General features: G+C 43.2%; 2 protein-coding genes across 2 annotated transcripts in view; both read right to left on the reverse strand.

Moving 5' to 3' along the window:
* The window catches only part of LOC107576182 (cilia- and flagella-associated protein 69-like), a gene marked incomplete at its 3' end in the record, with an annotated part of 16,795 nt that extends 9,911 nt beyond the window's left edge, over window positions 1-6,884 (reverse strand). Inside the window, exons 1-8 of the mRNA XM_016262420.1 lie at window positions 6,755-6,884; window positions 6,476-6,634; window positions 6,293-6,408; window positions 6,098-6,216; window positions 4,617-4,698; window positions 2,854-3,046; window positions 2,386-2,523; window positions 1,851-1,927 (exon numbers count right to left, since the gene is read on the reverse strand). Coding sequence (XP_016117906.1) covers window positions 1,851-1,927; window positions 2,386-2,523; window positions 2,854-3,046; window positions 4,617-4,698; window positions 6,098-6,216; window positions 6,293-6,408; window positions 6,476-6,634; window positions 6,755-6,884 — 1,014 coding nt within the window. The remainder of the gene's footprint in view (window positions 1-1,850; window positions 1,928-2,385; window positions 2,524-2,853; window positions 3,047-4,616; window positions 4,699-6,097; window positions 6,217-6,292; window positions 6,409-6,475; window positions 6,635-6,754) is intronic.
* Window positions 6,885-7,414: 530 nt separating this feature from the next.
* Window positions 7,415-12,503, reverse strand: LOC107576184 (cilia- and flagella-associated protein 69-like). Its single transcript, XM_016262421.1, has 7 exons — window positions 12,427-12,503; window positions 10,589-10,741; window positions 10,338-10,515; window positions 9,541-9,664; window positions 9,419-9,467; window positions 9,226-9,347; window positions 7,415-7,690 (listed from the first exon to the last, which is right to left on the reverse strand). Exons 2-7 carry the CDS (start codon window positions 10,704-10,706, stop codon window positions 7,415-7,417), a joined length of 867 nt encoding a protein of 288 aa, XP_016117907.1. The 5' UTR covers window positions 10,707-10,741; window positions 12,427-12,503.
* Between the last annotated feature and the right edge of the window lie 60 nt (window positions 12,504-12,563).

The raw sequence follows: 12,563 nt of genomic DNA on the forward strand, positions 1-12,563 counted from the left end.
CATCCTCACATACACTCACTCTCTCAAACACTTTTTCAACACACACTCACTTCACACACATCCTCACATACACTCACTCTCTCAAACACTTTTTCAACACACACTCACTTCACACACATCCTCACATATACTCACTCTCACAAACACTTTTTCAACACGCACTCTCACACACGCATCCTTACATACACTCACTCTCACATACACGCACTCCCACACACACACATCTTCACACACTCAAACACGCATCCTCACACTCACATACACACACTCTCACACATGCATCCTCACACATGCATCCTCATACTCACACACTCTTACATACACATCCTCTGACACACATCCTCACACACTCTCACACACGCATCCTCACATACACTCACTCTCTCAAACACTTTTTCAACACACACTCACTTCACACACATCCTCACATATACTCACTCTCACAAACACTTTTTCAACACGCACTCTCACACACGCATCCTTACATACACTCACTCTCACATACACGCACTCCCACACACACACATCTTCACACACTCTCAAACCCTCACCCTCACACTCCCACACACACCCACACACTCACACACACACACTCCCACTCCCACACACACACTCGCACTCACACACTCACACACTCACTTACACACATTCACACACACTCACACACTCACTCACACACTCACACACATTCACACACACTCACACTCACAGACATTCACACACACTCACACACTCACACACACTCACACACTCACACACTCACTCACACACTCACACACTCACACACTCACACTCACACACTCACACACTCACACTCACACACTCACACACTCACACTCACACACTCACACACTCACACTCACACACTCACACACTCACACTCACACACTCACACACTCACACTCACACACTCACACACTCACACTCACACACTCACACACTCACACTCACACACTCACACACTCACACTCACACACTCACACACTCACACTCACACACTCACACACTCACACTCACACACTCACACACTCACACTCACACACTCACACACTCACACTCACACACTCACACACATTCACACACACTCACACACACTCACTCACACACACTCGCACACTCGCACTCACAGACACTCACACACACTCACGCACACTCACACACACTCACACACACTCACACTCACACACTCGCACACTCGCACTCACAGACATTCACAGACATTCACACACACTCACGCACACTCACGCACTCACACACACTCACACTCACGCACTCACACACACTCACACTCACACTCACACTCACACTCACACACACTCACACACTCACACTCACACACACCGTGTAACAGAAACACTCGGTTTAGCGGAACCTTTACGATTAATTAACCGTGACGTTTTAAAGTGCAGTTAATCGCGAAACCGGTTAATCGCTGCACCCCTAGTATAATATCACCTCCTCCACTCCATGGGCTCTCTGGGCAGCTGCTGGGTCAGTGATCCGTACAGGGCTGTGAACAGGTTCTGATCGCCCGCACCTGCGCAACACACACACACACACACACACACACGTGTTACCAGACTGAAGTTTAATCTTTAATGTCATGGTGAAACCACAAACATACACAGATATATATAGTGCTCAATTCACACTCACACACTCACTCACACACACACTCACTCGCTCACTCACTCACTCACTCACACACTCGCACACTCGCACACTCGCACACTCGCACTCACACTCACACACTCATACACACACACACTCACACTCACACACTCACACACTCGCACTCACACACTCATACACACACTCACACACACACACTCACACACACACACACTCACCTTGAAGTCCAGGTATCGGTGGATTATGCTGAGCGTGACGTGATCTTCGGCACTCAAACCCGACAGACGCTCAAATCCTGCAGATCATCATTGAGAACCACAGATATTACTTTAAAACACACCTTTCATTCCAAGCTTTGATTTAAACTACTAAATGTCTTTGAAAACAACCTGTAATCTGCACTAAACTACAGGCTCATTATCTTTTCAAATCTGAGCAGATCAGATCATATCCTTGATTTTTCTTGCACTCAGAGAAGCATTAACTACATACAAATAAAACAAACAAACAAACACTGTCATTTATATAACTAAAACTGAAGCATTCAACAACATCCAAAAATGTTTTAATGTTATTGTTGAATGCAACGTTTGCACCGCACTTCATTTACTGTTTAAACTTGGTGCCAATCGCTTGTTTTTGACTGTAAAGCATTTTGAACTGCATTGATTCGTTAGGAAAAGGGCTTTATACATAAAATATAGCTGATTGATTGATTGATTGATTCAACACACACACGGTTCTCTCTCGTACCCAGTTTGCAGAAGATGCAGTAGATGTTTGCACGCAGGTTTTCTGACACGTCTCTGACAGCAGCACTGACGTCATGTGATGATGATGATGATGATGAAGATTCATCCTGATGCCGAGAGACAATCGGCCGCTTCACGTCTATTAGAGAGAGAGAGAGAGAGAGAGAGAGCCTTAACAGAGCATCTGGTCACTTCACTGTCGAGAGAAACAAACAGGTTATGCTTGATGCAGGAGGAGACGCTCTTCGAGTCGATCACGTTCACTGACGGCTCCATTAAGAAGCTCCATGTTGATTTCATGCTCACTTTAATCACAGAGCACTTTAATCTCTGAGCCCCCTAACCCTGAGATTTGAAGTTAATATGTTTAATGGTCACATGACATGCAGTGAAACAAATGAAATATTTCGTGGTTTTTCAGTAAGAGTTTTAGTTTGACTGTGATAGCTCTGTTTTATGGCGTCTGCACCTGTGATCATGCCGTGTGGGTCTCGTGAGACGCCCGTCTGCTCCTCCTCTCTCCTCCAGATGTGCAGCAGCAGCTGCGGTGCGCTGGCGTCTCTCTCTCCGCTCCAGCGCAGCAGGCGTGTGATGGCCTGGGGACTCTCACACAGCTCCAGCAGCACGGACACGAGCGGCGTCAGCATGTGTCTGGGGCTCCGCTGCACCACACAGGCAAACACACCACACAATGACACACACACTCAAACCTATACAAGGCTTCCTGCCAGCGGCCCTCCTTCACAAAACTGAACATCTAGAGCAGCTTATCACCGGTAGAATGCAAAGTATTTCAATACAAGCATTTCAGTCGAATATAATTCATGCAGGAGTGAGATTTGACGATCTCGGGTCGAGAGTAAGGAGAGATGACTGACAGATCATGCTGGAGGATTTGCTGCTCAACAGATCCTGAGCTCACTGACAAATATCTCATCTTGGAGCACAAAACCAGTCATAAGGGTCAATTTTCTGAAATTGAGATTTATGCATCATCTGAAAGCTGAATAAATAATCTTTCCATTGATGTGTGGTTTGTTAGGATAGGACAATATTTGGCTGAGATACAACTACTTGAAAATCTGGAATCTGAGGGTGCAAAAAAAATCTAAATATTGAGAAAATCATCTTTAAAGTTGTCCAAATTAAGTTCTTAGCAATGCATATTACTAATCAAACATTAAGTTTTGATATATTTACGGTAGGAGATTTACAAAATATCTTCATGGAACATGATCTTTACTTAATATCCTAATGATTTTTGGCATAAAAGAGAAATGTATAATTGTGACCCATACAATGTATTGTTGGCTATTGCTACAAATATCCCCCAGCGACTCAACACTGCTCTTGTGCTGCAGGGACACATATATCTGATCTCGTAAGATGTGCTCCTTAACACAGAGTGCACAAGATCACCAAATCCAAAGTGAAAGTGAACAGCAAACGCTCATTCAAAAGCGATTTCAGTGTCCTGCATCTTGATAGCATACTATATACAATATTAGAATGTTTGTGGGAGCGGGCAGTAATGGTCTGTCATTCAGCGGGAGCGGGATTTAGCGGCGACAACACCATCGCATCTGCTGTACACTTCATGATGCTGGTGGCAGGTGGAGCGTGTGTAAGGCTGGGCAAGGCTTCCCTGGACACTGGTCGGAAATTAACGGGGGTCTTGGGAAAAAATGCGACCAAAAATTCCCCTGTACAACTTAACTAAATCTAATACAGCTGTCGCGAATAAAGTGAAAATCAAATAAAAAGTGTGCATTGTGACATTAAATTTAGATCTGCTAATGTCTGCATTGCAACCATTTACACACGATTCTGTTGAGTTTATGAATGCAGCGGCCAATCAGAGGCGTTCAGATGAGTTTTGTTCAGTGCACGCGCTAGCGGACTGCATTCTCTCATCATAAACAACAACGTGCAGATGTAAGTAAGAGATCCACAGCTTCACTGTTTATAACGGGAGTTGTTTTGAGAGTGCTTAAACACGCGCTAGACTGAAGCCAGTCATAATAATGAAGACCAGACAAAAATATGAGTCATAGCCTATTTAAACAAACCCAAAAAAGAATAAAAGAAATGTGCTAAGTTTGTTATAACATAGATTTTTGTGGAGAAATGTCTTTGTCCATCAATTAAAGTAAATGATCAGTATGTGAACACGTTGTGAAACTGAAAAAAGTATGAGTATGTGTTTGTGTGTTTGCAGAGCGCAGCTCTCACCTGCAGCAGCTGCAGCAGCAGATCCACGCCGCCGCCGGCCACGAACACATCCTCCGTACCGAAACACCCCAGCACACAGGACCTGAGAGAGACACGAGAGATCACAGCACACCTGAGGAGATTCTCATCTCTCTATGTGAGCGGAAAACCTCTTCCTCTGGTCATTTTGCAGACACCTTCGCACAGGGAGTCGCTTTCGAGAATGAATGAGTGAAAGCACATTCACAATTAAGATATAGTTTTAAACTCATTCTAGATTTGAAAAGAACAGCGGAGTTCATAATGACACAGTGGAACAGTATCGCTGGAATCACTTTCAGGAGAGCGTTTCCCAAAAGCAACTATGGTTGCAAGTTCTGTTACCAATAGAGTTAAATGGAACTAACACACCCCAGAACATTCTGAACCATAAAAACAGTGACAGCCAATCAGAATCTATCTGACTTTGACGAGCTCCAGCATTTAAAGTAGACTGCTGATTAAGACACATTTCATGATTCAATTCGATTTCGATTCACAAACTTGATTTGATTTCAATCTCAATTTTGGATATTTAGGCAATCAGGTTCAGTGCATGTCAACTTTTTTCAAGGAAGTTTTTTTAAACTAATGCTGTAAACATTATAATAAACTCTGTCAGTCGTTACATTACTATATTAGTGATTCATAGTAATTCACAAACATTTAAATTGCACATAAGGCAGTTTCCATAATAAAATGCCTTATATAATACAAAATTATTATGATAATGTTTTAATAATGTAATTATGTTTCTACTCCAGTTTGTTGCTGAAATATATACATTTAAACAGTGGATGTCATAAGTAAAGTTTTCGTGACAGATTTATTCAAACACATTAAATATTAAATGTTTTTTTGTTTTTTTATATTAAATGTTTAATGTTTTAATTCAGTAAATATAATGAATATGAAATAAAGTGCATATATAGATCAAAATGCTCTTCTCTAGAGTTACTTTTCTAGCTGATTATTGAGTTTATGGACATTAAATGTCTTTTTTAAGGTAAATGTGATGTTACGTGACATTATTGATTCAGTGAGCTGTTCTGTTTCTGCTGTCCATTCATGTTATTTGCTGCTGTAACTAGTAGTAAAGAGGAACAGATGCTCAGCGCACATTAAAGAGCCACAAAAACACATTTACTGATTACATTTCATAATAAAACTGACAGAATTTGGAAGCGGAGACTTTGTTTTATATCAAAAGTAACAGTTTTTTGTGATTATTGGACAGGAGGAGCTACAAATGTTTTGTTCAGGCATCATCTGAAAACAGCACAGATCAATTATTGGGATTTAGGAATCAGTACTGGTTTATCAAAATGAGAATCAATATTTTCAGCCCTAATTTAAAGTGACACGACTGCAGCGTGATTAAAATAAACAGAACGTTATATCATTATGGTTATAGTTAAAACTATTGTTCTTGGTGTGAACAGATAAAGACGCGCGCGTCTCACCAAAGACAGTCGACGGTGGACAGCAGCAGTTTATTGTGACCCAGACCGCTGGAGACCAGCGCGGCGTCCAGACTCAGATACTGGATCAGCACCTCCACCCCGTCAGTCCCGAACAGCTCCTGAACACAAGCAGCGCTCGTCAGTCATCAGGAGAGAGTACAGCGGCGCTGTGAGACAGCAGGAGACGCGTCTCACCTTCCTGTGCACGTCTCCCTCACAGAGCACAGACAGCAGGAACAGACAGTCCGTCTGGATCTCCAGAGCCACAGCGTCCTCGTCCTGCGGCCTCCCCAGGAACCAGCGCAGCACACCTGGACACAGAGCCACTGTGAGTCAGTCTGAGCTGTAGGAGACTGTCAGAGACTGAAGGGGACTCACCCAAGAGCTGGCCGATGGCGCCCTGATCGCACAGGTCCTGCAGGAGCGGCTCGTGCTCCACAGATGCCACGGATCTGAGCACACGCACACAGTAGCGCAGCTGGGCCCTCCTCCCGCCGCCGCTGCCGTGGAAACCGTGACTCCGCCCACTGAAGGAGTCTGACAGACAGGTCTCGATCAGCGACAGAACACTTCAACTTTCAGAATCGCTGCTTTATCAGAGAGGTTTTTACTTTGGGAAAGTATTCCTTCACTATGTTCCAAAGCATAGTATCAAACTTTGTACTTCTACTTTTTTAATTCCATTCTGAAGGAACCACCACTGCCTGTGACACACAATGTCCGATTCGTGAACGAACGGATTCTTTCCTGTGATCAATTGGTTCACAAATTGCACTGAACGATTCATTTGCGAATCAGACTGATCCAATTGCAGCTGTTCTTGAGTCAACAAATCACTGTTTAATCAATATTTGAAGAGTTCAGATGCAAAAGCCTCTAAGAGCTTTGTGAAATTTACTTCTAAAATAAGCATTTTTCTCAGGATCCTATGTATACGTTCAGTTATTTGACTTTAATGCCAATGAAAAGAACCTATTAATTGCCATTAAAGTGAAATAACTCAACCTACACATAGGAGCCTGAGAAAAATGCTCAGTTTAGAAGAAAATGTCAAAAGGCACTTAGAGGTTCTTCATTTGTTCTTGTTTTAATCATGAACTCCATTTTGTTCTTGTTTTTTTTAGAAAACAAGACTTTATATCTTCATTTTGCATCTCCAGTAAATGTGTCTTGATGGAAGGATGTTTAGATATGTGTACTGGAAAACAAGACAGAAATACTGAGGAAGAGATTCAATTTTTGCAGTTCATGCAACATTTAATGCCATGCCTTTATGGATTTAAGACTTTCTGCTCTGGTTTAAGAGCGTTTAGGGCCCTAATCAGTGTGCGGGTGAATGAAGTGCACGGTGAGTGTTGTACCATCCTGCAGGCAGCAGTCCAGCAGCAGCAGCAGACAGGTGTTGGCCTGACAGCTCATGTACTCGTCCAGCATCAGCGGAGCGAGAGCGCTCAGTGTGGACAGAGCCTGCAGCTGCAGCTCCTCCTGCTGTCTGGAGCTCCATCTGTGTCTGTGTCTGCGGCTGCGCTCCGCAGACGAGCTCGGCTTCACCAGCAGCATCAGAGCCAGCATCACACGGCCCTCTCTGAACAACTGCTCACCACAGAGACAAACACCATTAGCTCACAAACAACACAGCGTGTTCAAAGGTCATCAACTCAGAAACCAAAATTCCCTTGATCTCTTTTCATATATAAAAGGTCATTGTGCTATAAAAACATCTTGTATGTTTCAGAAGTTAAAACTTTCTCATTAGTATAAAAACAGCTTATATTGAAGGCAGTCTGCCAAAACCACAGCTTGTGGAGTGTTCTACTCTATGATGTAATAGTTTGGATAAACCCCGAACCCGCAGGACATTAACATCACTGTCTGTTTAGCCCCGCCCACCGATTCTACATCACTGTCTGTTTAGCCCCGCCCACCGATTCTACATCACTGTCTGTTTAGCCCCGCCCACCGATTCTACATCACTGTCTGTTTAGCCCCGCCCACCGATTCTACATCACTGTCTGTTTACCCCCCACCGATTCAACATCCCTGTCTGTTTAGCCCCGCCCACCGATTCAACATCGCTGCCTGTGTAGCCCCGCCCACCGATTCTACATCGCTGCCTGTGTAGCCCCGCCCACCGATTCTACATCGCTGTCTGTTTAGCCCCGCCCACCATCACTGTCTGTTTAGTCCCGCCCACCGATTCGCAAATGTAGTGTTTATGAGAGAGACGAACATGCAGGTCTGTGCAGAAACCAAACGATAAAGATGCTCTGAAGACAACAAGATGCTGTGCAGTGCCAAGCTGTGGAACAACAGTGTTTGCATGGCCTTTCATCTGATCCCAATGTTAGGAGAGAGTGAATGAACTTGATTTTTAATGAAGATCCAGACCGTGTCTGTAAGAACGTGGTCCTTTCACTTCATTTTACCGTGGATTCGTTTATAAACAAGGCACAATTTGATGCGGGATTTTCAGGAAGACTGAAACTAAAAGACGATGCAGTGCGACTGTATTGGATCCGACAGTAATGTCGAAACACAAGTGTGAGAAACAATCACAGCAGTGGCGTTCACTTCCGAGTCTACAATCCTCCAGAGCGCTCTGATGAGGGGGTAAAGACAGAACAGAACATAGACTACTACTTCTAAATCATGATGTTATGTTATGCATGCACTTAATTTCCAGCGATATCGTGGACTTGATTGCACAGATACTATTTAAACTGAACTGAGCTGGATGATGATATCACTGAGTCAATGATGAACAGCCTTTAACTGAAGATTGAGCGTTTACTGTTGTCCTTCTGCATTATTACACACACTATTTTCCTGTTTAATACTGTAAAGCTGCTTTGACACAATCTGTATTGTTAAAAGCGCTATATAAATAAAGGTGACTTGACTTGTGTTTTGATGTAAATATCTTGATAACATTATGAGTGGATCTTCAGACAACAGCACAAAATAAAAAACAGAGGCCGTTCATGACCTCTTTCAAACTAAATATATTTTCATTTAACAATATATTTCAATATATTTTATTGTTTAGCACATATTTAGCATCTCTTTTGCCCCCCGCAGAAGAAGGAAAGTCGCAGGGGTTTGCAGGATGCTGAATGTGTTCGTCTCACCTGCAGCGCAGCCAGATCTCTCGACAGCACCACGATCATGTTCAGCAGCAGCTTCTTCATCTCAAAGTCCTCCTGGCTGAAGGACAGCTTGAGGTTTCTCACCAGAGGATTGTGGCTCTTCACTGAGAAACACAGATGTGTGAGGAACGTTCTCGCTGCTGTCATGAACGCTGGTTAAATCAGCAGTACTTACGCTCGGGAAACGTGAGGAACGGCGTGAGATGCTTGAGGAAGCCGCTCTCCTGAAACACACAGATGCAGGCTGAGAGCTGCAGAGGAAGAGTTATGAGGAGGAGGAGGAGGATGAAGACTCACGATCAGAGGAGTGCCGGGCTTCTCCGCGATCAGAGACAGCAGCACCAGCAGGTCGTTCCTCAGCTGACGCTCGTGATGACGGAAACCCTTCAGGAGCAGATGGAGAAACACGTCCTTCAGAGATCTGCAGCACAGAGAGAATCATGGGAAGGTTTAGAGCACGCTCATCTTCAGCTCACGTCTGACACATTCCTCCCGTTACTGTCATGCAGAGAACCAATGCTTTTCATTTCCGCTGGTAATAAATCATTGCACTGTGACAGCTGTCAACAATCTTTTTCTATTTAGTATTTTTCCTGTTCTTCAGATTGAGGGAGTGTTGTGGTTTATACGTTAGCTCCGTGCTTTATATGAAGGGTTTTGTTTGAGCAGGATTGTAGTGTAGGGAGTGTTTTATTATTTATAAACGCAAGTTGCTGATGTTTTTATTTAGTAAATCTTGTATTTTCACTGCTGTGTGCAGAATATACTGCTGTTTTTAATTACTCTTCTGGGCCCAGTAATACAACGGGTAATACAGTGAGTATCTTTCTTTTTTGTTGACTTCATGTTGTTTGTAGTTTGTAAGTGCTATAGTTTAGAATATTTTTTGGAAACTAGATAAAATAAAATTGTAGTATATGTGCACGAATTGAAAAGCTACTATATGGAAGGTGAATAAGCATAAGCATTAGTTATGCACAGTATTATTAGTCATTAATCTCCTGTGTGTTCAGTGCATATTCACTACGTTCATGAACATGTATCATGTATGTACTGATCATCTCTCCGTGTGATCTGAAGCATGTTTGACTCACGCGATGCAGTCGCTGCTGCTGAGCTGTGAGGTCACTTCCTGTCGGGAGCCGTTCTCCAGCAGGTTCCACAGGATCTCGGAGGATCTGAAGAGCAGCTCTCCGGACGGATCTCCTTCGCTCATGTGGAAGCAGATCTTCTGCGCGGCCTGAGCTCTCAGCATCAGGTTACAGTTGACTTCTGTCAGGAAACACACGGCAGGTTCAGACGGAGCTGTGACGCACTGAGAGCGAGCGGAGGCTCTGATGCTCACCTGATGCTCTGGACAGGATCTGCAGCGTCTGCAGGAGACACAGTTTGACCGGAAGCTGCTCCTCCATCAGAGCCAGAGACATCACCAGCGTCTCAGAAACACCACTGCGCTCCAGCATCAGAGCCCTGTAGTCCAGACGAGCGGGAGACAGGCCTGAAACACACACACACACACACACACACACACACACATATGACAGCTCAGAGCTGACGGTGGAGATGTCACAGGTCCTCAACACTATAGTTCATCATGAGTTCGTCTCACACACAGTTTAAGAAATGTCTGCATTCTTTTATGTCCCAGCTAACAAAAATATGTTTAAAGAATGTTTTGCTAATGTGCCCTTTACGTTTATAAAACATCATTTCTAACTGTTCCCTGAATGTTCAAAACATCCACTTTTTAAATATTTTAAAACGCCTTTTTCTTGGTTATGTGAACATTGAAAAAAAACTGTTTGATCATTTTGCAACCAGTTACTTGAATGTTCTCTGAAGGTTCTGAAACAAGTAGTTACATTTAAAACATGTAAACTAAAATGTTTCAGCAATAAAACGTTCCTTGAACAATGTAGCTATAAATAACGTTTATGTACTTTTGTTTTGAGAACATTATAAAACCTTTGTGTAGTTGGCACCCCATAAAATAAAATAATTACTAAAACTATGCTATTAGTTTGTGCTGATTTGTGCCGCAAAAACAACGAACGTTTGTGTTGGTTTAGTGTAGGCTATGAGATAGGCCTATTACAGTTTTTTTCGATTGCTAAATGACAGTGGGCACAACTGGAGCTACATGTGCAAAACTCTAACTACAGTCTGCACTACCAACAGTCACCTGAGCTAAACAGTTCACATCACCTGCAAAACTCATTCCAAGCAACACAACTCTTAACACATGGCTCAAAACAGGCTCAGTGCAGCCAAACACTATGCACAACCCTCACTGAGATAACACACACTGTCACTCAGAACACACTGAGAGCAAAAACACTAGCATCAAACACCAATACAGAAAATACAAACTTTTCATCTTTACAGTTTGAACAATTTCAGTGACTTCATACAAAGTAATATTTTCTTCAAAGAAAAGAGTGACATTCTTTCACATGATTTATTTACATTTTTAGAACATAACAATTCTTTAAGGTAAATGAAAATTAGCAGTTTGCTTCAATAGTCTGTAGTAATTTACGGAATTACAGTAATGAGAAAAAAATTTTGGAGCTCAACAGCCAGGATCCTCTTTACACTGAAAAGAGGTTTGGAATGACATGAACAGTAAGTGATGACAGGAATTTCATTTTTTGGATAATTATTCCTTTGATCAGCCAAACAGATGTGGTTACTGGCTGATGCCAGTCATCTAAATACAGTTTTATTAATATGTTTGGACAATAAATAAGTTTATCACTGGTGCAAACCTATGATCTAGCTTAGTGGTTCCCAACCCTGGTCCTGGAGGCACCCCAACACGGCACATTTTGCATGTCTCCTTTCTCTGACGCACCAATTTCAGGTCTTGAAGTCTCTACTAATGAGCTGATGATCTGAATCAGGTGTGTTTGATTAAGGAGACATGCAAAACATGCAGTGTTGGGGTGCCTCAAGGACCAGGGTTAGGACCACTGATCTAGCTACATGTATCAAACAGGGACCTGATAGCACAGACTTCCCCGCTCCAGTGGGCATGAGGACAAACACCTGTGCCACCTCACCTGTGAGTAGTCCACACACACACACACACACACACACACACACACACATCAGCAAACACACACACACTCTCACACACACACACACACTCTCACACACACACAGCTGGATCATGTCTCTCACCGTCAGAGCGGTGTTTGTGCTTGTCGCGGCTGTAGAAGGCGATCACAGTCGAACAGATCTGACGCCGCACCTCCGGCAGTGGGATCCTCATCAGAAAACCTGTCGTAACGCACTCATTATAGAGAGAAGATAGCCTG

This window comes from Sinocyclocheilus grahami, unplaced genomic scaffold (assembly GCF_001515645.1).
Source record: "Sinocyclocheilus grahami isolate Dianchi unplaced genomic scaffold, SAMN03320097.WGS_v1.1 scaffold3316.1, whole genome shotgun sequence".
NCBI classification, from domain to species: domain Eukaryota; kingdom Metazoa; phylum Chordata; class Actinopteri; order Cypriniformes; family Cyprinidae; genus Sinocyclocheilus; species Sinocyclocheilus grahami.